The sequence below is a fragment of the Hylobates moloch genome, unplaced genomic scaffold, assembly GCF_009828535.3.
Source record: "Hylobates moloch isolate HMO894 unplaced genomic scaffold, HMol_V3 SCAFFOLD_21, whole genome shotgun sequence".
Lineage (NCBI taxonomy): Eukaryota > Metazoa > Chordata > Mammalia > Primates > Hylobatidae > Hylobates > Hylobates moloch.
The window spans coordinates 19189799-19214320 of NW_026652296.1; the positions used below are offsets into that span (position 1 = coordinate 19189799).

Consider the following 24522-nt stretch of genomic DNA (forward strand, 5'->3'; position numbering starts at 1 on the left):
TCAGATTTTACCTTACAATGTGATATATGATAGCTCTAGAAGGGTCTGGCCACTTGCTTCTACTGTTCTTCTTAATAGTAATTCTTATCAAGCTAATTGATTTTTATCAGCAGATTAGGATTTAGAAATGATTTTTTTTCTGACCAAAGAAGATGAACCGAAGTTGGTATTTCTCCTCTTGAATTGTGCAAATGTGCCTCAGTCATCATTAAAATCAGAGTTTGGCCATGTGACCTCAGAGATCCCATTCAGTTCTGATTGTGCGAATGCAGCATTGTTTGAAGTATTTCTGGACTATAGAAAGCTTCCTTAGTTTATACCTTTATATCATCTCAGGTAAAACAGGTTATAGGAATTATAGCAACATAAGATACTGCTTCAAGTTAATAGTAATTAGTTTGAATAGCCAGAGGAGATTCATTCAGTGAGTAAAAGCCTTGTTATTCAGCAGTTGGCCCACAGGAAGATTCTCAGAATGGACTTTCCTAATACTCTTGGTTCAGTAGTGAGAGTTTCTTAGGAGGTTGTTGTCACTCCTACTACTGGCTTTTGCCATCTCCTCACAGACAAGGATTAAAATCACTACTGTTGATTTGCCTTTTGGCTTATATTACCCACATGCGGGGTAACAGAGCTTTTACTATAAAATTAATTCGTTAAATGTTTAAAACACTTCTTTTGAGGAGTAGAGTCTTAATGATGGTAATGCATCCTTTCAGACCAGCCAAGCACAGAGCTTCCTCAGTTTGGAAGTGATGACAGTACTAGTGCCTTCTCACAGGTAATATTCGGCAGATATTTTAAGTTAGGTGTTCACATTTTTGGAGAGATGGATTTTTATTCCAAGCTTTACAGCTGTGTGTAAGATCCTTCTCTTTTGACCCACTATTGATAAGTCCATATGTGCTATTAGCATATTTACTAATTTATCAAATACTATGCTAATAATAGTTAGACAATAGTCAAAATAGATACGGTCCCTGTCCTCATGGCCCTCTTTTAATCTTACAGATATGGATACTTTTTGACATGTAGTCTTGAGTTTAAGGTGATAGGTTTTCTCTAGCCTGTAGTAGAGAACATCAGAAATTTACCTATACAGACTTTCTTTGGCCTGACTTACACGCAGAAGATAATTTTTCACCGAAGTTGATCTAATTTACAAATTGCCATATGTTTCAAAGAAAACTTTTGGGCATCTAAAAGAATTCATAAATACAAAAAAAAAAATCAAACCCTCAGTATATTTTGGTGCTCTGGCACCTTTAAGGCAAAAATATTCTCAGCTAGAGCTTGAATATATGATAAATCCTTAAAACTGTTACAGAAGCCTTTCCTCATGCTAGTTTGAGTATTCTGGTTGTGCAGAAATGTTTCCACTAGACCACAGGGTCATCTTTGAAAGAAAAGAGTAACCATCTGTCATTTGAATGCCCTTCCATTGTTGGTTAGTTGACGTGAGTTTAGGAGACTATAAAAATAAAATATCAGAGCACACTCAAAAAAGAATTACTGAATGTTAAAAACATATTAGCTATAAAGAAAAAAGAAGACTTGAAAGAGAAAGTTGAGGAAACTTCTCAGAAAGAACATGAAGAGTTTTTTATTTTGTTTTGTTTTAAATGAGACAGAAAATTAGAGGTACAACCAAGAAGGTCCATCATTCAAATAGTAACATGAGTTCCATTAAAAGAAAACAATAGGGAGGGAATTATGAAGAAATAATACCAGAGGAATTCTCAAAACTGAAAAATCTGAGTTTCCAGATTGTGAAAGAATCCACCAGGTACCTAACCACATGGGTGAAAATAGCCCCAAGGCACATAATTTTGAAAAGATGATTCTAAAAGCTTTCCAAAAAGGAAGAGATGTCACATACAAATGGGCAGAAATCAGAATTGTTCAGATTCTTCAAAATAAGTGGTGAAAGGAATAGAACAATGGAGTAGTGCTCTCAAAATTCCAAGGAGAAATCGACCTCCAGCCTGTGATTTTGCAACCCACCAGTCCATCCAGGTAGAATATAAACATTTTCAGACATGAAGGTCTCAAAAACTTACATCTCACTTTTAGGATTTTCTAGAGCATTACTAGATGTTGTGCTTCACTAAAATGAGAGTGTAAACTAGAGAGGAGAAACCTAGGAGTCTACCATGGAGAGAGACTGAGGGAGTGAGTCTCTGGGAGGATGGTGATGAGAAGTGCCAGGAGGCAGGTTAGAGACAATGATGAAGGACTCCTGATGGAGGACTCTACCTATAATGAACCAAGAGAACATTGAGCTTAGATCGAAAGGAGTTTCAAGGTTTTAGAGGAGCATTTTAGGAGAAGTTAGTGATTCATAGAAAACCATGCAAATTTTGGCCGGGCTCAGTGGTGCACACCTGTAATCCCAGCACTTTGGGAGGCCGAGGCGGGCGGGTCACGAGGTCAGGAGATTGAGACCATCCCGGCTAACACGGTGAAACCCTGTCTCTATTAAAAAGTACAAAAAATTAGCCAGGCGTGGTGGCAGACACCTGTAGTCCCAGCTACGCGGGAGGCTGGGGCAGGAGAATGGTGTGAACGCGAGAGGCAGAGTTTGCAGTGAGCTGAGATCGCGCCATTGCACTCCAGCCTGGGTGACAGAGTGAGACTCCATCTCAAAAAAAAGAAAAGAAAAGAAAACCATGCAAATTTTAAAATGAGGTAGTTATTATCTTCAGGGAAAAAATTACACAAAGTTTTAGCAAAGTATAGTTCATGGCTTGGCTGTGAATTAAATGTTGATTTAATAAATAAGGGTGATAATAACTATATTGGGAAGATAACACTTCATCTTCCATAGTAGGAGGACTTCCTGTTTTTGAAAAAAAAGTTTTATTGGAACACAGCCATACCCATTTGTTTGCATATATGTCTATGGCTGTTTTCGCATCACAGCAGAATTGAGTAGCTGCAACTGAGACCATATGGCCTACAAAGCCTAAAATATTTATTATCTGGCCTTTTTATAAAAATACTTGCTGACTCCTGTTCCGTAGGAAGAAGCCAATAAAATAATGCCTAAAATCGAAAAAAAATCTAGTAGCAGTAATAACCGTGTTATTTAAAATAGAATGGAAAGGAGCAGAAGGAACAGCTGAAGTTTAAATGAGTGCCTCTGGGAATAGTGAATCAGGAGTGGGGAGTAGAATCGGGGACTGTTTTTTTTTGTTGCGTTTGTTTTAGGCTTTATATTTCTATTGAATTCTTAAGCTAAGTACATGTATTTGAAAAGGTGTGAAGGAAGATTACTGAGAAATTTGATTGGATTAGGAGAAAAAAAAGAGAGGTCACTAGTTACATTGAAAGTAGTTCAAAGCCTTTTCAGTAAACACAGCTTACCCATTAATTCACTTACTCATTCCACAGGTAATCACTGAAGAGTCCAAATGTCAGGCACTGAGTGCTACACTGCAGGACAGGGTCCCTCCCCGGAGGGTGCTTGGGCCCTCCGCAGCTGATGGCATGCACAGATAGGTAAAAGCTGATAATAACATGGTGATAACAGCTGCTTTAGTTTAGTGCCTATCACAAGATGCTTATGAGATTTAGGCAGGTCAGGGAAGACATCCCAGAGAACATGACACCAGATCTGAATTTTGAAGGATGAGACCACATGAGGCAGGGCCTGAACAAGACCTGAATGAGCAGGGCAGGAGTCGGAACCCACAGGTGTTCAGAATAGTTGGATGAATGGTGGAAATTATGTCAGAGCAGTAGACAAGAACCAGAGGCCAGATCGCTTATGCAGGGCTCTGTGCTATGAGAAATATGTTTTTATTTTGTTTTAAGACATAATACCCCCTGAAGAGATAGCATCTGATTTTGTTTGCACTTTAGGAAAACATACTGTTGGTAGCAATGAGGGTAATGGGGGTGAGGGTAGGAGACATGGAAAATAGAGAAGCACTTAAGAGGCTGTTTCAGGCAAAAATGACAACAAAAAAATATGGGAATAAACCAGAGTCGACTGGAGAGGAACCAAGGGATTCTGGAATTAAAGGAGTTATGGGAAAGGGAAGGAATCAAGGATAACTCAATTCTGGGCTGGGTGGCATGGCAGGTTGCAGAACATTAACCTCTGATGGGGAACACAGGAGCAGGTAGAGAGAGAGAGAGAGAGAGAGAGTGTGTGTGTGTGTGTGTGTGTGTGTGTATGTGTGTGTAAAGGTGGTACTGAGTTTCGTTTTGGAGGAGTTGTGGGGGTTTTTGGTGGTACCTATGGAATGTCTCAGGAACTGGCCAGGATGTGGTTGGATATAGCCACATAGAGGTCAGGAGGGGGGCTTGGATTTGCAAATGTGCAGTGGTCATTGTGCAAAGAGATGAAGTTTGGGAGTTGAGTAGAAAACTCAGGGAGCCTTTCTGGTATTGACAGCATTGAACCCTGGGAACAGTGATACTTAAGGATTGGGTTTTATAATAGGAGGATTCTAGGAAGGAAGCTGAGCCTAAAAGCCTGCAATCAGAGGGATCAAGAAACCAGTGAGATGAGAATTTTAAGAGGAAATGATCCATAGTTTAAAATGCTGCAAAGCACTTAAAGCCTAAAAATGCCCATTAGATTTGGTAACTAGGGAGTGATTGTCAAGAACAGCTTTAGGGAAGTAATATGGGAGGAAGTGAAATTTCAGGTGTGTGGAGGATTTGTTCATGTTGTTACTGTTTTGAGATAGAGTTAAATCTGTTTCTTTCTTGAGAGGAGGAGAGCTATACAAAGGGAGACATTTAGTGATAACTTAGAGAGAAGAAATGATTCTTCCATTCAAAATGCTTATTGCACACCTGCTAGGAGCTCAATCCTGTTCCAGACTCAGGGAGTATAGCATGAACAAGACAAAGTTTACTGTGTGTGTGTGTGTGTGTGTGTGTGTGTGTCAGGAACAGGCAATAAGCTTAAAACCAAATAGATACATAGGAAGTCCTTACTTTAAGCAAAACAGCATTTAAGGAAACTAATTTTTTTTTCTTATCAACATTGTAATCAAATAATGTTGATTAGAGGACCTGCCTTAAGTTGTTTCACTTAAAGTCGTTTCACAGAAAGTTGTAGCTTTTTCCAAGAGTCTGGACATTAAGGTATTACTATAATACAATATCAGGGAGTAATAAGTACCTGGAGGAAAATGAAATTAGAGTAAGAGGATAACAGTGGTGGTGGGTGGGAGGTGGGGGTGCTGTTTTCTGTAGGCTGGCTAGGGAAGGCATTGCTGCTAAGGTGATATTTGAGGAGAGTCCCGAATGAAGTGAGGAAAGAGTAACCGGGAGGTAATCAAGAGACTGAGGTGACTGAGAAGGGGGAGAGAGGGTGGATCTCAAATACAGATGGAAAGGTTACTTGTCCCCAGGAGATGAGGCACTGTTGCAGAGTTTTTGAACTGGAGAGAGAGGAGTAATTTTAAAAAAGAAAACTTTCAAAATGTTCTAATTGAAACTTGGTACCCATTTTTCTTAATAGGAGCATCCTTAGATGGGTGAGTATAAGAAAGAATGGGAGCTTTTATATTGTTTGTTTTTACATCATTAGCAGCTTACCTTCATGTTAAGGTAATTAAATGCTGCACTCCTACGGAAGCACTCATACATAATGCAGCAAGGAGAGCGGGAGTCCCACTAGCTTCCCACCAGTTTCCCCAGTTCAGAAGTTATACACTTGATATTTTCCACTGTTGACAAGTTTTCTGGTTTGCCCACACAGAATTATCTGTAGAATTATCTGTATTATGTTTCTGATTAAGTATTGAGACCCTGAAATTACGTTTTGATTTGTTCTTTATTGAGCCAGAAGGATCTAGTCAGAACTTCTGAGTGATGGCAGCAGAGACTGTAAAGCCATTTCCAGCATTGTGCAGAAGTACAAGCTTTAGGGTGTATCTATTCATCTATTCCTAGTACATAAAATTTAGCCTTACAAAAAGATGACATTGTTTTATATATTTTTTAATGTGTGCCTTTAAAAAGATTTAAAAAGTAGAGATAATTTAAGAGTGTTTATAAATTATGGGGTGCTGTCTGGAGAAGGACAAGTCAATAAATGCTTATTGAACACCTACTGATGTTGATGACGTTTGTTATCTTGTGGGGTGGCAGCATGCTGGTGTGTTTTGTGATCTGTTGGGGTGCCAGAAATGATTTGACAGTAACATGAGATTTGCCAGTCTGCTTTCAGTGAACTAGTTATTTCAGTTATTCTACAGTAACATCGCCATCATTCAGATTTCACATGCACATTCTGTCTGTCTCAGAGACTGGCCAAGTCTGATGGGATATTTTCACATTTCACCCACCTCATCTCTAACCTTCCCCTAGGCGTCAGGTTCATTTCCTACCCGCTCATGGCCATGGCCTTGGGAGATATTCCTTAAAGTAGAACTGGCCTATAAAAGGATTGAAAATGTTCATAGATATAGTGGCACATTGCCTGAGTGCTCTTCAGAAAGCTTGAAACAGTTAAAGTGCCATTAGCAATGATAAGTAGGACCTGTTTTCCCACATTCCTGGCAGTGTTAGGTGCCCTGCTTATTTTTATTCCAGTGCTAGTTTGTGGTAGTGAATCAGAAATTGTGCTTTCTGATGTCCCTGCTGCATCGTAATTGTATCAGTTCTTTATACATTACAAAAGTAATTTTTTATTAACATTGGTAGAGTTTTCCTGTAGTGTTTTGTTTTGTTTGTTTTTTGAGACAGGGCCTCACTCTGTCAGCTAGGCTGGAATACAGTAGTGTGATCTCACTGCAGCTTGGACCTCCCAGACTCAGATGATCCTCCTACCTTAGCCTCCGGAGTAGGTGGGACCACAGGTGGAAGCCACCACACCAGCTAATTTTTGTGTTTTCTATAGAGACAAGTTTTTGCCATGTTGCCCAGGCTGGTCACAAACTCCTGGGTTCAAGTGATCCACCTGCCTTGGCCTCCCAAAGTGCTGGGATTACAGGTGTGAGCCATTGTACTTGACCTTTCTGTAATTTTTAATGATTTCATTTTGTTGGGCAGAATTTTATTTGAGACATATTGTTAGAAATACCAAAATTATTAGAAATAATTGGTGCCACAAAGAAAAGTCAGCACAGAGACAAAAGATCTCTCAGCAAGGCGATTTTTACTTTCTGCAGAAAGGGTACTCAATCGCAGATGAAACAATGATGAGAGCACACCTGAACAAAGGAAAAGCAGACATATTTATCCCTTACACATTTGGATCATCCTCACTGCTGTGTCCTGCATCCATTGGCTGGAGCTGGACCTCACACTCTTAAACTAATACCCAATTTGCTAATAGCCTAAAACTTTCCTAAATAGGTAAGTGTGGGGAAGAACAAAGAAGGAGAGGAAGTTCTTATGAAAGGTTTAAGGAAGCAATAACATTTCCAAATAAGGAATGGGCATAGGCTGTGAGCTGGAACGTGCCTGTGAGCATGTCCAACAGTTACTTAGGATCCAGGGCCTGACAAAGGGTTATTAGCCCAAAGCAAGGAGGCTTGAAGAAAGTTAGTCTTTAAAAGAAACTACTACTTCTAACACTTACGATTTATTCTTTAACAAGAAGGGGAACTTCGAAGAGGAAACTCTTTACTTTCTACACATATGTCTTATTGATAATACCCTTTTTGATTAGCTGGAATTTTCCCCCAAACCTATTTATTTTTGACTTTGTGGCAGTTTGTGATGGTTGAGAATGTCAGTTTTCTGGGGCCTGATAATTTAAAGAATAGAGATAAAGGAGATAAACTTGTACTAACATAAGTTACCTAGAACTGACTCCACTGTAATGAAGCTTAGGAGATAATTTTTTTCTAAATTTTAATTGCCTTGGTTCAGAGCACTTACCATTTATCTGGAATTTATGGATTCTTCAGGTAAATAACTGTCCTATCAAACACTAACCCTTGCATTGATTCTTAGAAGCACCATTTACTAACTGGACTTGCCTTTCCCTGATTTAGCCAGTTAGTCTCTACCCTCCTCCCCTTCATCTTAGCACCCGACCATGCCTGCTTTCCAACTACTTACCTCCTTGGCCACTGCACTCTTTGCAAACAGCAGTACCTTGGTAGACATGTCTCTCTAGGACAGATTCCATGGCATTTTGTGGTTCTTTTAATAGAAAATGCCTCTAACTCTTAGAGGGAAAAAAATCTAAATTGACAGACATTAAAATGATAAACTGTAATTGCAGTCCCAAGGATGATTGGAATCATGTCTTTCATTTTTCTGTTTGCGTCCAACATGCCATGAACTTACTTAGAATTGGAACTATCTCACTTTAACCTTTTTTAAATTGCAAATTGACAAATTATGGTTGTATATATTTTTGGGTTACAAAGTGATGTCATCATTTATGAATACAATGTGGAATAATTAAGTCAAACTAATTAACATATCTACCACCTCAAATACTTATCTCACTTTAATCTTAAAGCTCTAATCTTAAAAGCTCTATTAAGACTTAATGCCTATACATCACATTCGTTTGGATATGAGAAATAATTAGGAAACTTACGGGTAATTTGGTTTTCTGAGTGAGTGGTGTTCTGTAGCTGTGTGGGATGACCAGGAAATCAAAGTCAGCAAAAAATAGGAAGCAGTGTTTATATCCCAGCTACAACCAGAAGCCTGAGAGTCTATAATCCTTGTATTGTTTGTATAAGGAGGGTAAGAGCTTCAGATCTGAGGCAGTAGTACTAGTTAGTGACGCAGGCAGCCCCAAATTCTGGGTTTCCTAGACTAGGGTTTGTTCTTTTCCCTGAGATGCCCCAACATGCTTTTGTACCTCTAAAGACAATTACTGGGCTTTTATGGTGCTCACAAGTCATTTATGAGAAGTTCAGTGTCGTCAAGGACATTATGGTTGCAGTGGGGATGGGGGCTTAAGTCCTGGGTAGAGTAAAATCAGTCCTTTAAAAAAAATCGTATGAAATATTGCAATGGAATTATTTTTTCAAGTAATAAATGCACATGATTTAAATTGTCAAATAAGATACCAAATCCTGTCTCACTCCTTAGAGAGAACTGCATGGAACTCTTAGCTCTTTTTTATTGTCTATATTTCTCTTTCTTGATTTTTCCATTGTAGACATCATTGATTGTTTTCTTCCAAAAGGGATGAGGGCTTGCCTTACTTCCTTCCCGTCTCCTAATACCCCTCAATAAAGGCATGTTATTGTTTTGTTCCTTTATTAGTTACCACTAACTTTCATACGTGCCAGCATCTTTTATAACTGATTTAATCTACAAAGACAATATCTTTTTGACTTCATTTTATTGGGTGCAATAAATTAGGGTCTAACAGAGTTAGATCTAATTAGGTGTACACTTAGGGCTCTGGAGGTTGTTGGACATAAATGTTCTGCAGAAATAATCTCCTGTTTGTTTTCCTTGTGTGTTACAGTAATCTGGAGATGTTGAAAATGTTTTATTTTGGGTTTTGTGATAATCTTTGCCTTTTTAAAAATGTTTTACAGAAATAAATATCTTCCTTCAATAGATGAAAATGAAAATACAGAAGAAAGAGAAGCAGGTAAGTGATCACTTTTCATTTAAGTGAATGCATCTGGCGTATCTTGGTGCTTTTTCAACAAGGGGAGACACTGGCAGTGTTGGCTCATCCCTTAATCTCTGGTACTTTCCCTGTTGCCTGTATTATAGTAACTGAGAGCTCTGTTCTGAATGACTTAATAATATGGATTTTTCTTGTTGCTCAGTTCATCTTCACGTAGGAGTATGTGAAAACTGTGTATCAGAATATTATTCAAATGAAAACTGTATATCAGAATATTATTCAAATTAGCCAAGTAGAAGAGAAACATTTCCTCCCTTTGAACAGCTTTGAGTCTTTTCTGAAAGAGAGATGTGACCGATTCTTCATAGTTTATATATTTATCCTTCTGGATTTTTGGTTAAACTAAAAGCATTCTTACTTACTAATTCCTTATTTATAATGATCTGTGGATGGGTTCCCCCTAGAGAGAATAGTGAAATATTTGGAAGAATGGGAGCATCAACTCTTTGGCATTTGGTATTTTGAAGGGCGTGTGGGTTGGAGAGTGATTTATCTTGCCAGGATTTCTTTCCTTGGTTGGTACTGCTATGCCGTGAGTGTAATATATTCAAAGGAGCTCTGAGACCTCACTCAGGGAGGTCAGATGGGAGACTGTCTCTGTCTCTTGGAAATGGGCTATTTCTGATGGGTTGATTTTTCTTTTACAGAATTGATTGACAGCCTGGGACCTGGGGTATCTAAATCCCTGCTTTTCACTGGGACTCTGTAACAAAGAGGTTGGGTGAGACTAGCCACTCCTACCTTTCCAGTTTGCTTCTAGGGAACCCTAGTCTAATAATAGGGTGACTTAGGGTTATGGGTTAGGGTTATGGTTACAAGGACTACCCCCTGGTCTGTCCTCAATGGCTAGGTTGGTTTGGGGAATTAGTTAATTCATCTGCTGCCAGATAACAAGAAGAGCAGTGACTAAATACTGTCTACACACTGGATTTATATCTGTTCTAGCTCAAAGAGTTGTCAGCTGATAGGCAAATGCTACATGGAATGCAGTTCCATGTACCAGGAACTTACCCTGTGGATATACTCAGATGTGCAAAACTGTGTGTATAAAGGGTTAAATTGTTGTTTCACGTATGATAGCAAAAATGGAAAAGAACGTACACATCTATCAAAAAGTGGATTGTTTAAATCAGCACACCCACCTAGTGGAATATTATGCTGCTGTTAAAAAGGACACATTACTGGCTGGATGCAGTGGCTCACACCTGTAATCCCAGCACTTTTGGAGGCCGAGGCAGGCAGATCACCTGAGGTCAGGAGTTTGAGACCAGCCTGGCCAACATGCGAAACCCCGTCTCTACTAAAAATACAAAAAACTTAGACGGGCATGGTGGTGAGTGCCTGTAATCCCAGCTACTCAGGAGGCTGAGGCAGGAGAATCACTTGAACCTGGGAGGTGGAGGTTGCAGTGAGCCGAGATTGCACCATTGGACTCCAGCCTGGACAAGAGCAAGACTCTGTCTCAAAGAATACATTACTGAAGAGAACCCCAAACCCTCCAAACTATTGTCATTTGTAGTATGTGAGCAGGTTTATATTTCTTTCTTTTTTTTTTTTTTTTGAAAACAGAGTCTCGCTCTGTCACCCAGGCTGGCGTGCAGTGGCGCATTCTCAGCTCACTGCAAGCTCCGCCTCCTGGATTCACGCCATTCTCCTGCCTCAGCCTCCCGAGTAGCTGGGACTACAGGAGCCCACCACCATGCCCGGCTAATTTTTTGTATTTTCTAGTAGAGACGGGGTTTTAACATGTTAGCCAGGATGGTCTCGATCTCCTGACCTTGTGATCCACCTGCCTTGGCCTCCCAAAGTGCTGGGATTACAGGCGTGAGCCACTGTGCCCAGCCAAATACAGTCTTTCTAACTGTAGGCCGGTGTCCTGGTTTATTATGTGGGAGTGATAGGAGCAGAGTTGGCCTAAGTTTTGGGCCTAGGGCCTCTGGTAACCCAAAGCTATAGTAAAACTACATGTGGGCCAGGAATGAACAGGTAGGAAAATAGTCTTATTCACCCCACTAGATTGTTCAGCATCTACTTGTCCTAGAATATATCACCAAATAATTCTGAAAGACGTATCTCCTGGCCTTTGTTGGTGGAGCAAACATCATTCCACTTAGGCAGATTAGGAAATTGAGTTACTGTGAGGTTTTGGTCTACCCAAAGCCATAGTTGGAAATAAAAGTAGTTTACAAAAACAACACAGGCAGTTATTATTATTTTCCCTCTCTCCTTCTAATTCTTCCCTGTCAGCATCTAAATTTAGCCATATACTAGCCCACAGTTTTTGTTACTGCCTAGAATTAACAAGAATTAGGTTGACTGCAGATTTAGAGATTTCAAATTTCTAAGACTCTTGAAACATCATAAAAATATCTCCTATCCCCATCTCCCCATTTTAATTGCGAAAATATGGAAGCAGAGGTGGAGACTAAAAATGACAGAGTCAAGTATTTGGGGGTGGAAAGGTTTTGAAAAAAATGACATTACCAAATCTGTTGACCACTCTTTAGTGCTTCACTTACCTGCTTCTCAGCAGCGTTTGACACCTGTGATGATTCTGTCTTGAAATGCTCTCTTCTTCAGGCTTATGGGATACCATGCTTTCAGTCTTACATTTTTTCCCACGAACTTCGCTTATCTCACTGTTTCTTCTCACTCTGTAGGTTCTTCTTCCTCTGGTGATCCTGAAACATTAGTGTGTGTGTCAGGATTTGGTCCTGTTTTCTCTTCTCTCTTTATTCTTGCTGGGCAGTCTAATTCATTCTTGTAGAAATTTTTCCTGGAAAATTATCCAAGAGCCTACTGGATTTCTCCGCCTGAATTATCCTTAAATACCTGCGACTGAACTCTCTTCCTCCTGGTTCTAACCAGCTGTGACTATGTGAAGAACATCAGGATCAAAGTACCTGCTTTGTCACCTAAAGCCCAGGACTCCTCAGCAGAGATAGATTGAAATAGAAATGTTCCTGGACTTCACGATGAAGTTATGTCCTGACAAACCTGTCATAAAGTTGAAAATTCATAAGTCAAACCATTATGAGTCGGGGACTGTCTGTATACTAAATGCAGAAAGAGAGAGAGAAAGAGACATACAAATGCACAATCAGACGTTGTTCCTGCCCCCACTCTGCTCAGTCTTGCTAATTCCACACAGACGTCTTTGCTGAAGTTCCAGTACAATTGCAGCAAAATAAAAGCTGAGGACATGTGGGGTGTTTTTTTTCTGCATTTAGTATGTTCCGTAGTCAAATATCTGTTTAAAAAAAAATCTTTCAGAAGAAAGTAAAGGTGAAAAAACTAACACAATCCTAATTTTAATTAAGAAATAACTTTAGCTACCTGAAATGTTGTCCACAAACTGATCTATTAATAGGAACAGTTACCTCTTACTTTGAATTTTCATTTTTATTATTTGAACTTTAAAAAAAGATAGAAGGTTGCAAATTTTGATCAGCTTTTCTACTCATTTTTATGTTTAGCTAATTTCTAACACAGAACACCATCTTCTCCCTGCTGGAGAAGATAGAAGACTCCAAAGCCAGCCAGCAGCAGGAGCCGGCCAGGCCTTGCTCACTACTTGGGTTGGAGGTGCAAGGAAGCACAGCTGGATGAAGGGTTTGTGGTGGCCTTTCCAGCCCAGGTGCAAAGTGCACACTTTGTCCTGCACCTCAGTCAAATGTAATCTGTCAGTGCTGGCACCTCTCATGCTGCCTTTGATTCTTGAATCCTTATGATTGGGAGAAACATGAATTGTCTGGTAAAACAGTTTTTCCCGCTTATTATGGAAGTCTGTAAAATTTTTCTATAATATGTATGTGAACGTTTTTCTGTTAAAAATAACCATGAAAATAATACATTCTCATTATCGAAATTGTAGATGTCTATTAGAAATAAACCAAATTTGCATAGCCTCAAATGATTACTATTAACACTTTGTTTTTCTTCCATTATTTGTTCTATGCACAGATATTTATTGCCATTTGTGTTTACATGTACAATTCTATAGACTTCCTTTTTCTCTTTTCCAAATTGTAGATAACTGTTTCTTTCATTCGGTAACCACAGGATTGAATTATACCATAAGCCAGGTACTTTTCTAGATACTACCACAGAATCACTGCCTCTTGAAGCTTACATTCTACTCATGGGAGACAGGTAGAAACAAAGAACAAAAAAGAAGTGAAAGCTGCCCACAGTTGTATTGCCCAGATATAATGATGGTTAACATTTGGTCTGTGCCCTTGCAGACTTTAAAAAATTGTTTTAAAAAGCTAGCATTCATACAGTATTTTTTAAAAACAAAAATGTGATTAGACCATAGGTTTTCTTTTTTTGCTTCCCAAATGTAGACATGTTTCATGTCTTTTAAACCTCTGTATAATAATGGCTGCATAGTGTTATTCCAGATGATGGGTGTACTATTAATTTAAATATTTTCCTAAAGATTGGCAAACAGGTTATTTATAGCTTTTTTCTCTATTAAACACAATTGTGTATCAGATATTCTTATACATAATCCTTTGGAGTTATTATGTGTTTCCTTTATTTATGCCCTGGAAGAGAAGTTGCCCCGTTTAAAAGGATATCCACAATTAAAATTTTAGTATTGTTTTGTTGTATTTTTCTCTAATTTGGTCTTAAGGTCGCTCCCTGGACAGTGGCTGTAATTTCTAGCACTGCCCTAATGGGGCCCCAGTGGTGTGGTCGTGTGTGTTTACAGTGTGCCTTTCACCAGATACTTCTCTATCCTGAAGGGCAGCCTAATGCAAGTGACCAGTGACCAGGTGTCCCTCTCACAGAAGACTTATTTATACTGGCAGACACCTTGTGGCTCGTCTAACCTGTGTCCTGTGTCCAGTTTATTCCTACCAAGATAACCACTCTCTAGGAGAGCCTTGACCAGGAGGAGAGTTAGGTTAATGTGTGTCAGTCAGGTGAGATACAGAGAAGACAGCATAACAAAACATGAAATAACAGAAGCAGTTTTATTACTTGCAGATCCTAGAGAGAAGAGAGCAGCACACCTCACAGAGCCAGTGAGAAGTGAAGAGCTGTCCAGGGCACGCATGTTCAGTCAGTGTGTGGAGAGCAAGAAAGAAAGATGAACCAACCCATAGATCAAAGCCTTCATTAGGGTCCAGGCCATTACCCATTACCCAAGCAGGTTTCCTGCAGGGAGTTCTAATTGCTGGGTTTAGAGCAAGCAGTTAGAGTTCAGTGGAGTCACTGCGGTGTATCTGGGCAGTCCATGCAGGGTACGGGGGTCAGTGGAGCAAGACATGTAGGTAGGCTCTTTGGCTGTCCCATAGGTGGGTGGTCACCAGGAGGCAGTTGTAAAAGGCAGATATCTGGATTGACCACCTTGAGGAACTGGGAGGAGGCAGGGTCAAGGGTAGAAACTGTATCAAGGGTGATCAAGCTCCACTTCTGGTATGAGAAAGTCCAGTGTACATCCAAAATGGATGTTGAGGCAACATAAAATTACAGGAATTCACTACATATTGCTACTCTGTCCTGCAAAAAAAGGCTTTTAATAGTTGATACTCTTGCCAGCAATATTTGACAGCACCAATTTTGGTATGTCCTAGTACTGGATTTTTCAAAATGAAAATGTAATTTACATACTATAAAATCCACCCTTTAAAAATGTGCAATTTTGTGGTTTTTAGAATATTCACAAGATTGTGTAAACATCACCACTATTTAATTTCAGAACATTTTCGTAACCCCCAATTTGTCTCTTTGAGTTCGTTTTTTGCTGAGCATTTCATATAAATGGAATTATACAATATGTGGCCTTTTGTGTCTGGCTGATTTCATTTAGCATGTTTTCAAGGTCTATCCATGGTGTAGCATGTTTCAGTACTTCACTCCTTTTTTATTTTTTTATTTTTATTTTTTTTTTGAGATAGAGTCTCACTTTGTCACCTAGGCTGGAGTATAGTGGCGCAATCTCAGCTCACTGCAACCTCCGCCCCCCAAGCTCAAGCGATTCTCCTGCCTCAGCCTCCCAAGCAACTGGGATTACAGGCGCATGCCACCCCACCTGGCTAATTTTTGTGTTTTTAGTAAATACGGAGTCTCACCATGTTGGCCAGGCTGGTCTTGAACTCCTGACCTCATGTGATCCGCCCACCTTGGCCTCCCAAAGTGCTGGGATTATACGTGTGAGCCACTGCACCCGGCCCCACTTAACTCCTTTTTATGGCTGAATAATATGCCATTGTATGGACATACAACATTTTGTTTGCCTGTTCATCTGTTGATGGACCGAGTTGCTTCCACCTTTTGGCTATTGTGAATAGTGCTGCTGTGAACATTTGTGTGTAAGTTTTTGTTTAAACACCTGTTTTCAGTTCTGTGTATGTGTGTGTGTGTATGTGTGTGTGTGTATCTATGATGGAATTGCCGGATCATTTGCTAACTGTTTAACTTCTTGAAGGACTGTCACACTGTTAAGTGGCTTCACCATTTTATATTCCCACCAACAATGTATGAAAGTTTCAATTTCTCTATATCCTTGCCAAAATTATTGTTGTCTTGTCTTTTTTATCATAGCCATCTTAGGTGGGTATAAAATAGTACCTCATTGTGGCCTTGAATTTGGTTCTTTTTTATTATTGAGTTGTAAGAATTCTTTATATATTGTAGACACTAGACCCTTATCTGATAAATAATTTGCAAATATTTTCTCCCATTCTGGGGATTTTCTTTATGCACTTGTTCCTCAGCGTCCATGGGGGATTGTTCTAACGCCTTCCATGAATACCAAAATCTGAGGATGCTCAAGTCCCTTATTTAAAATGGTGTAGTATTTGTATATAACCCATACGCATCTTCTCATACACTTTAAATCATCTCTAGGTTACTTATAATACCTAACACAACACAAATGCTACATAAATAGTTGTTGTATATTGTTTTTAAATATGTATTTTTATGTTGTATTGTCATTTTTAACTGTTTGTTTGTTTTCAAATATTTTCAATCCTCGGTTGACTCCATAGATGCAGAACTCATGGATCTAGAGGGCCAACTGTACTTTCTTGATAATGTTCTTTAAAGTGCAAAAGTTATTAATTTTGATAAGTGTATTAAAGTTTTAAATGAAAAATATTTAAATTCCTTAATTACTATATTTCACATAAAATATGCATACTTTTTAGGAAAAGTTGGGGGAAGTCTAATAGTAGTATCACTTTATTTAATTTTTCTTTCAAAGAAAGAATCATCCCAAATTTGGAAGAGGGAAATGTCATCACAACTTGGAGAGTATCTTCCCTTTCAACCTTCACATCTCTATATATACCTGTTTGCCATGCCAATATTTAAAGAAACATGTAAATGGCCAGTAAATACTGCTTATGTGAGTAAGAGTGAAAAGCTCTCTCTCTATTCCTCAGAAGCTTGGATAGAGAACAGTACTAGCTTGGAAGCAGCTTACAGGCAATGATTGTCAGATATCCATGTATGGATTCCTTACAGATAGAAATATATGTTTCCTGACCCAAAACAAAAAAATACAGTGAAATATGCTTGTTTAATTTTTTTTAACCTGATGTACTGAAATTTAATGGATTTTGTTGCCTGAGTTTTAGCATATTATTTCAAGGCTTTCTGTTGAAAAGGTGTAGAAATGGTTATAACTGATGAAGAAGATTCTGTAGCAGATATGCTCATTATTCTGGATGATTTTCTTAATTAGAATCTATTTTGACTTTCAAGTTCTTGAATAACTGTTAAATGTTTGTCCATGGACCTCTGTTTGGAACCACTGCCCAGGGGCCATAATTTTTTCATTAGTTCTTAGCTCCTTTTCAACTTACCTGATCCAGTTTATCTAGATTCAAGTATTTAAGTGTGTTTTCAGGAATACTGTGGACTGATAATTTTGAATCACAGAAACGAGTTTTTTACTAACAGTGCAGTTTATGAGCTAGCATTGTTGCATGTGTTACCAGTGGACCCTCTCCATTTCATTCTTGTTTCCCTAGATTCTTGTCTCTATTTAAACTGTTGTTATAATTTGTAAAATATTTTTGGCACCTTGTGGCCCATCATCTCCAACCTGTTCCTTTTAGGGCCAGTTTCAAAGTGGTGATTTAATGCCCTTGGTGGAAGCTGAAACAAAGCTTTTATTTAGGCTCTTTGCCTTCCCCCCACTGACCTTGAGACACATGAAAGAAATTTTTTTTGTCTTATATTTTTTAATCTTCAGCAAATATGTTTTCAAAGCTCCCAACAAGGTGCCTTAAAAAGACAAACATTTCTGGTAGACTTTTCAATTATAATTTTATATATTTTATTACTAATACCTGCTTTTTCATCAAGAACTGCATGACCTTTTCCAAAGTGACTGCATATGCCATCACATTTAACTTTTATTTTTTTTTATTATTTTTTAATTCTTACTTTTTTTTATTTTTTTATTTTTTATTATAATTTAGGTTTTAGGGTACATGTGCACAATGTGCAGGTTTGTTACATATGTATCCATGTGCCATGTTGATTTCCTGTACCCAGTAACTTGTCATTTAGCATTAGGTATATCTCCTAATGCTATCCCTCCCCCCTCCCCCCACCCCACAACAGTCCCGGGAGTGTGATGTTCCCCTTCCTGTGTCCATGTGTTCTCATTGTTCAATTCCCACCTATGAGTGAGAACATGCAGTGTTTGGTTTTTTGTCCTTGCGATAGTTTACTGAGAATGATGTTTTCCAGTTTCATCCATGTCCCTACAAAGGACACGAACTCATCATTTTTTATGGCTGCATAGTATTCCATGGTGTATATGTGCCACATTTTCTTAATCCAGTCTATCGTTGTTGGACATTTGGGTTGGTTCCAACTCTTTGCTATTGTGAATAGTGCCACAGTAAACATACGTGTGCACGTGCCTTTATAGCAGCATGATTTATAGTCCTTTGGGTATATACCCAGTAATGGGATGGCTGGGTCAAATGGTATTTCTAGTTCTAGATCCCTGAGGAATCGCCACACTGACTTCCACAATGGTTGAACTAGTTTACAGTCCCACCAACTTTTATTTTTATTTGTAAGAGATCGAGTCTTGCTGTGTTGCCCAGGCTGGAGTGCAGTGGCACAGTCATAGCCCATTGTAACTTCAAACTACTGGGCTCAAGTGATCCTCCTGCCTCAGCCTCCTAAGTAGCTAGGACTACAGGTGTGCACCACCACTGCTGGCAAATGTTTTAAATTTTTTTTTTTTTTTTTGGTAGAAACAGGGTCTTGCTCTATTGCCCAGGCTGGTCTCTAACTCTTGACCTCAAGCAGTTCTCCCACCTCAGCCTCCCAAAGTGCTGGTATTACAGGTGTGAACCACTATGCCTGGCTGCATTTAACATTTCTAACCAAGTTTCATCATGCTGGTCTCATGGCCTAGCAATCATTGTAGTTCCCCGGGAGGTCATACAATGCTCAATGAATTGGGTGTCAGCTTTGGCCAGATGGAGAGTTCAAATCCAGGCTCCTGCACTCAGTAGCCGTATGGCCTTGGGCATATCAGTTAACATCACTAATCTTCCATTTCTCTGTATACAAAATTGGCATCTTTATATTGACCCTGTGGGATTGTTTTAAAGATTAGAGATCATGAAACATGGCTTGCACAAGCCCTAGTGTACCCATATGGCATGTTTTCAATAAATGTTAGCTGCTGCTCTTGCTATTGCCTAAGGATTGAATGCCCCCTTACTGTCACCTGCTTCTAGCTTCTTTGGGGACCCCTGTCCTTCAGAAAAGGGACCTGGACATGAGATATGAGCTGAAAAGACAGTCTCACTCTGACCTTCAGAAAGCTGCCTCGGTGGGAGTAGATCTTTTATGTTATCTTTGAAAGCCTAAGAAACCTGCGACTCGTCCTTTTTCAGTCTGTACACCCTTGCATGCTAAGCAAAAACTTGTTCCTTGAGGGCCAGGCATCATCCTTGGCACAGAATTCAAGAATCTTGCGAGGACAGCTCTGCACTTCACAGGAGCCAAACTTTACCTGGATACCTGTCACCTCACTGCTGGATTTCTTTTTGCCTTATATCCCATTAAAACAGTTTTTTAAATTGTGGTAAAAGCATATGATAGAAAATTTACCACCTTAACGATTTTTTTTTTGTATTTGATTTTAAATTCCTTTTATGTCCACTTAGCTCCTCCTTTTCCAAAGCCATCTGAAGTGCTCAGTCAGCAATGAGATCATCAAACTGAATTGTTTTCCTTTTATTTATTTATTTTTTAATTTATTTATTTTGAAAGTAGTGAGTCCTGCCAGAATGACCAATTCCTTTTGTGTTTAGGCTTATGAGGCTGGACTGTATTGATATGATAAAGATCTGCCCCCCGCCCCCCAAAAAATCTTTCTTTTCTTTCATCTTTTTCTCCTGGGATTCTCAATGTTATGTTTGGGAGCATTGGACTAGGGAAAGAAACTGGAAAAACAGAAGGGGGAATATGCAGCTGAATGTTACAGTCTCTGTAACTACCAGGGTGGGCCAGGAAGTCTGAGCACAGATTGGGTAACCGGCATACTGAAGGGAAACCATGCCACCTGGGCAACTGTCGGTGCCCTTTAGCACACGCCAGGCCTCTTGTTAAGAGAGCAGGTTCCTCACAAATGGTGCTGTTTCTAAGCCATCATGCAAAGATGATTGTAACCGTCTTCCTAGAAAGCCTGCTTGTCCCTCCCAGGCTCTTCTTAAGTTATTTCTTTGTTCTAGACCAAGGAGAAGGTGCTGTTCCTTGAAACTAACACCCACATTGTTACCGATTATCACCAACCTTAGCTTTGTTGTGAAATTGTAAATATTTTTTGCAACACCAGACCTGAAAGAATGAGATATAACTTCTAAACCCAAAGAGATGTTTTCTTAAAAAGCAGTCACTTTGGGGGGCTGTACTTTTATTTGTTGGTGCTCAAAAACAGCTTTGCAACTTCCATGTTAGGGATGCCTTCAGCACCTGTGACACATCCTTTCTAATGGCATCTGTCACCATAAAACTTCCTCCTATACAGGTAGTTTGGTTTTTGCAAGTGGCTAAAGGTTATTTGGTGCTCAGTCTGGTGGCTAGATTAGATGATCATACAGAACAGCACAATTTTTAGTTAAAATCAAAGGTGTACCTTTGAATGATCCTGATTTAGTATGCTAACAACATGTTGGCACAGCTCCACAAGTGTAAAGGCCGTGTATGTCCTGTTTGCCACTCTGTCTCCGAGGCCTAGCACAATAGGAACTAACAGAGAGTGGGAACTCAGTAAATATTTGTTGAGCAAATCCATGTATTCAAACTGGGTAATTCTCTTTGTCTGAAGCATGAATTGGAAGGGTAATATGCTTGTTTCTCTCTCTTTTACAGTTGTCAAATTTAAAAGTTTTGAATCACTCCCCAATGTCTGATGCCTCTGTCAATTTTGACTACAAATCTCCATCCCCATTTGACTGCAGCACTGATCAAGAAGAGAAAATTGAAGATGTTGCTAGTCACTGTCTGCCTCAGAAGGACCTGTATACTGCTGAAGAGGAAGCTGCTACCCTTTTTCCTAGGAAAATGACATCCCATAATGGGATGGAGGACAGTGGAGGAGGAGGTACTGGAGTGAAGAAGAAACGGAAGAAAAAGGAGCCAGGAGACCAGGAGGGTGCAGCAAAGGGAAGCAAGGACAGAGAGCCCAAGCCAAAGAGGAAACGAGAACCGAAAGAGCCAAAGGAACCCAGGAAGGCCAAGGAGCCGAAGAAGGCCAAGGAGCACAAGGAGCCGAAGCAAAAAGATGGGGCAAAGAAGGCACGGAAGCCCCGGGAGGCCTCGGGCACCAAGGAGGCCAAAGAGAAGAGGAGCTGCACTGACTCTGCAGCCAGGACAAAGTCCAGGAAGGCCAGGTACATTCCTTTCTCCCTTCTCTGAGCACTTGCATGTGCCAGTGCAGAATGATTTGCCTTTGGCATTAGCCCAAGCCCCTAGGCATAACGCTGCTGCACTCCTGTGAGCCTAAGCTTCACATCTCACCTATATAGGATGGGGAGCAGGGATAACCCCTTGGTGCTAATGCAAGGGGCTGTCCTTGGAGGTTGCTGTTTTCTCATTGCATTTCTGAAGTCATGGTGTTTCAAAAACGACATTTGTGTTTTTAGGATACTCCCAAGAATTCCCCACCCCCTTCAGACCCCAGCCATTCTTTTTGGTCTTAGTACTTAGCATTCTTTAGTTGCTAGCTGGTATCCTGCCAGATGTGTAGATGTACCCCCTATATCCCATGTTTATATGTTCTTTGTGTCTATATTAGCTTTCAGCCAAAAATGAACCACTTTTCTTACCTCCTAATGAGATAAAGATAACCTTAGTTAATACTGACCATGCAGTTTCTTGCCATTCCTTTTGGACTAAAAAGAATTAAAATGTTAACATGCACAGGGTGTAAGGGAAGTGACATCCCAGGTGTGATACAGAGGGCAGTGATTTTTGGAACAGCAATGGTGTAGAGTGGCAGAGGAGCTGGTATGAGGAGGATGCACAGTCACAGGAATCAGTGGTGCAGGAAGCCTGAGAGAGCCATCAGTATGCACAGAGTTCCAGATAGATGAGGACTGACTAGCTTCCCCTAGGTTCCAAGCTCTCAGTACAGGACCATTCCTGATCTGTTTATCTAGTTCATTGTCTAGCACAGTGCTTGATACATTGACAAGTGCTTAGGAAATGCTGAGTAAATGAGACCAGGGGAGACCATAATGACTTACAGAGAGACCAGAATGCATAGGTACAGATTCACTGTATAGATCCTACCAAGACAGCAAATGCATTCCTTGTGCTGGAAACTCAATATCTGTCATCATATACAAATATGATATTTCTCATTTTGTTTCTAAATTCCTTGTGCAGAACTTTATATTTAGAATTTTGAGGAAACACCAAATACATGATTTCTATCTTAAGGAATTTACATGTCTAAAATCTAAGTGCAAGGGAAGGTTAATTATATTTATCTATGTATCTATTATTTTAGACCAAGAGCACTCATAAAAAACACAGAGACTGATGTGGATACTAACAAAACATAAAGTAATGAGGCCATCACACTGTGTTAGTCAGGCATGAAGGAGGTAATTTTAAGAATGCATTTTAAGTGGTGTGTGTTGCAACCTGGAGTTTACTATATGGTTCAGTTCTTTTTCAGAAGGACAGCTTGTTGGGACCAGATGGATCGTTTCTTAATCCAAATTAAAATTTTGCCTCATAATATTCACTCCCTTCTGTCTGGCAGGGGATTTCATCTTTCATCTACCGAAGAAACTTGGGTGGGATCTCAGGAATGTAGATTACAGAAAATGCCCATAAAGTACCTTACAGACGGCCAAGAGAGAGGTAGACAAAACTCAGGATTCTGCCTAACTAAAACCGTACAGGATTTGTTTCTTAGTGAACCTAGTGAGCATACTCTAATCTCCAATGTGTGGATGGAGTAGCAGAGTGACTGTTCAGCCTCTGCAAATAATTTTCATCTCCAGATTACTTTGGAGGAGCTGAAGTGGTGCTTTGGGATAATAGCATAAATAAAGAAGGAGGATCAGACATGAGCTAGTGTGGCAACTTTTTTTTATTATTATTACAGAGAATAATAAGGAATAAAGATTGTGTTTGAGAATTTAGGGTAATTAGAGGAGGGTTTTATAGCCCTAATAAGAAGTCTTGGTTTGTATCTAGAAGACATTAGAAAGCCATAGGTGTCTGAGCCCACTTAGCCACTGGTTTCTGATGTTAACAGTTTTATCAACTCCTCCTTTTTTAAGGAATTCGTGTTTACATTGTATGAGGTCTGAAACAAAGTGATGAGTGTGCAAACACTGTCATAAATTCCATTTTGGGGGAATAAGGAGGCATTTAACAAAGTGTTGGATGCCAAATGTATAGGCAAAATCAGGATTCTGTCTCATGAAAATGTACAATCTTTGTTATATAAATGTAGCAATATTAACGCAACTTGATTTGATCTAATTAGGCTGTATGAAATATAAGTGAGTTGGAGAAGTGCTTGGTAGTGTTTTCAAAGGCTGCTAACTTAGAAGACAGCAGAACCTTTTGAGGTTTAGAAGTCCAAGAGACACCCTATTAGAGGAGGCTGACAGAAGTGATCATCTCTTTAAAAATGTGGACAAGTTACATGAGCTTTCTCTCTCTTTATTTTGGAGCTATATTACGTTGATCTGTAACATAATAGAATTCTTCTGTGTACTCCAGGGTTCTGGACTGGTTAGCCTTTGATTGCTTCTCTTTTATATCTTTATAAAATTGTTTTGGTTCCTTTAATTAGTGATCCTACTGGTAGGCAGAAGCAGTTTTAGATATGAAGCATGTTAATTGATTTAAAAATATATGTATATATGCATATGTTAGTAATTAAGCCTTAGTTTTTTGTTCTCTTTGATTTACTCTTGCAGATTGGCTCAAGTACATGTTTTGATTTGAGCAGATATCGATTAGACCCTGGGTAATACTTGATGGTTATAAATGATTCACTTAATGCTTGGATTACTGTAGGAGCTCCACAACTGATTTACGGGCTTCTGGCCTTTTCCTCCTTCAGTCCATCTTGCCAGCTGCCACCTGGCTAGTCTTTCTGAAGCCCTGCTATTGGCCCCTTTATTTATGTTGGCAACAGTGGTGGTGGTGGTGGTAAATCAGATCGCCTTTTCTCCCTTTTCAATTCCAAATCAGTTGAGAAATAGTCAATAGAAATGAGCATTCATTTATCAGCTCTTATTGGTAAACTGGATTGAAAAACATTCGTTAACTTGTGGCTACCATCAGACTTGTTGTTACTCCCTCACTTGAGTTTATCTGCCAGCACTGCAGGCGCTCGGAAGCAGAGGTGGCGGTTCTGGGCCGTGTGTGCTCCATTCCTTCTTCCAGTCTTGCTATTTGGGTATTTCCCCAGT

The 24522-nt window shown here is 39.5% G+C and overlaps 1 protein-coding gene across 4 annotated transcripts in view; it reads left to right on the forward strand.

The window, feature by feature from the left end:
* CHD6 (chromodomain helicase DNA binding protein 6) overlaps positions 1-24522 on the forward strand; it is a 206628-nt gene that overhangs the window by 54581 nt on the left and 127525 nt on the right. For 3 of the 4 annotated variants that reach the window (XM_058433279.1, XM_058433281.1, XM_058433280.1), the window contains 2 exons: positions 9486-9541; positions 20951-21471. In XM_058433279.1, the coding sequence (XP_058289262.1) occupies positions 9509-9541; positions 20951-21471 (554 nt within the window). In that variant the 5' untranslated portion in view covers positions 9486-9508. The remainder of the gene's footprint in view (positions 1-9485; positions 9542-20950; positions 21472-24522) is intronic. The other variant, XM_032143088.2, reaches the window with a different exon arrangement.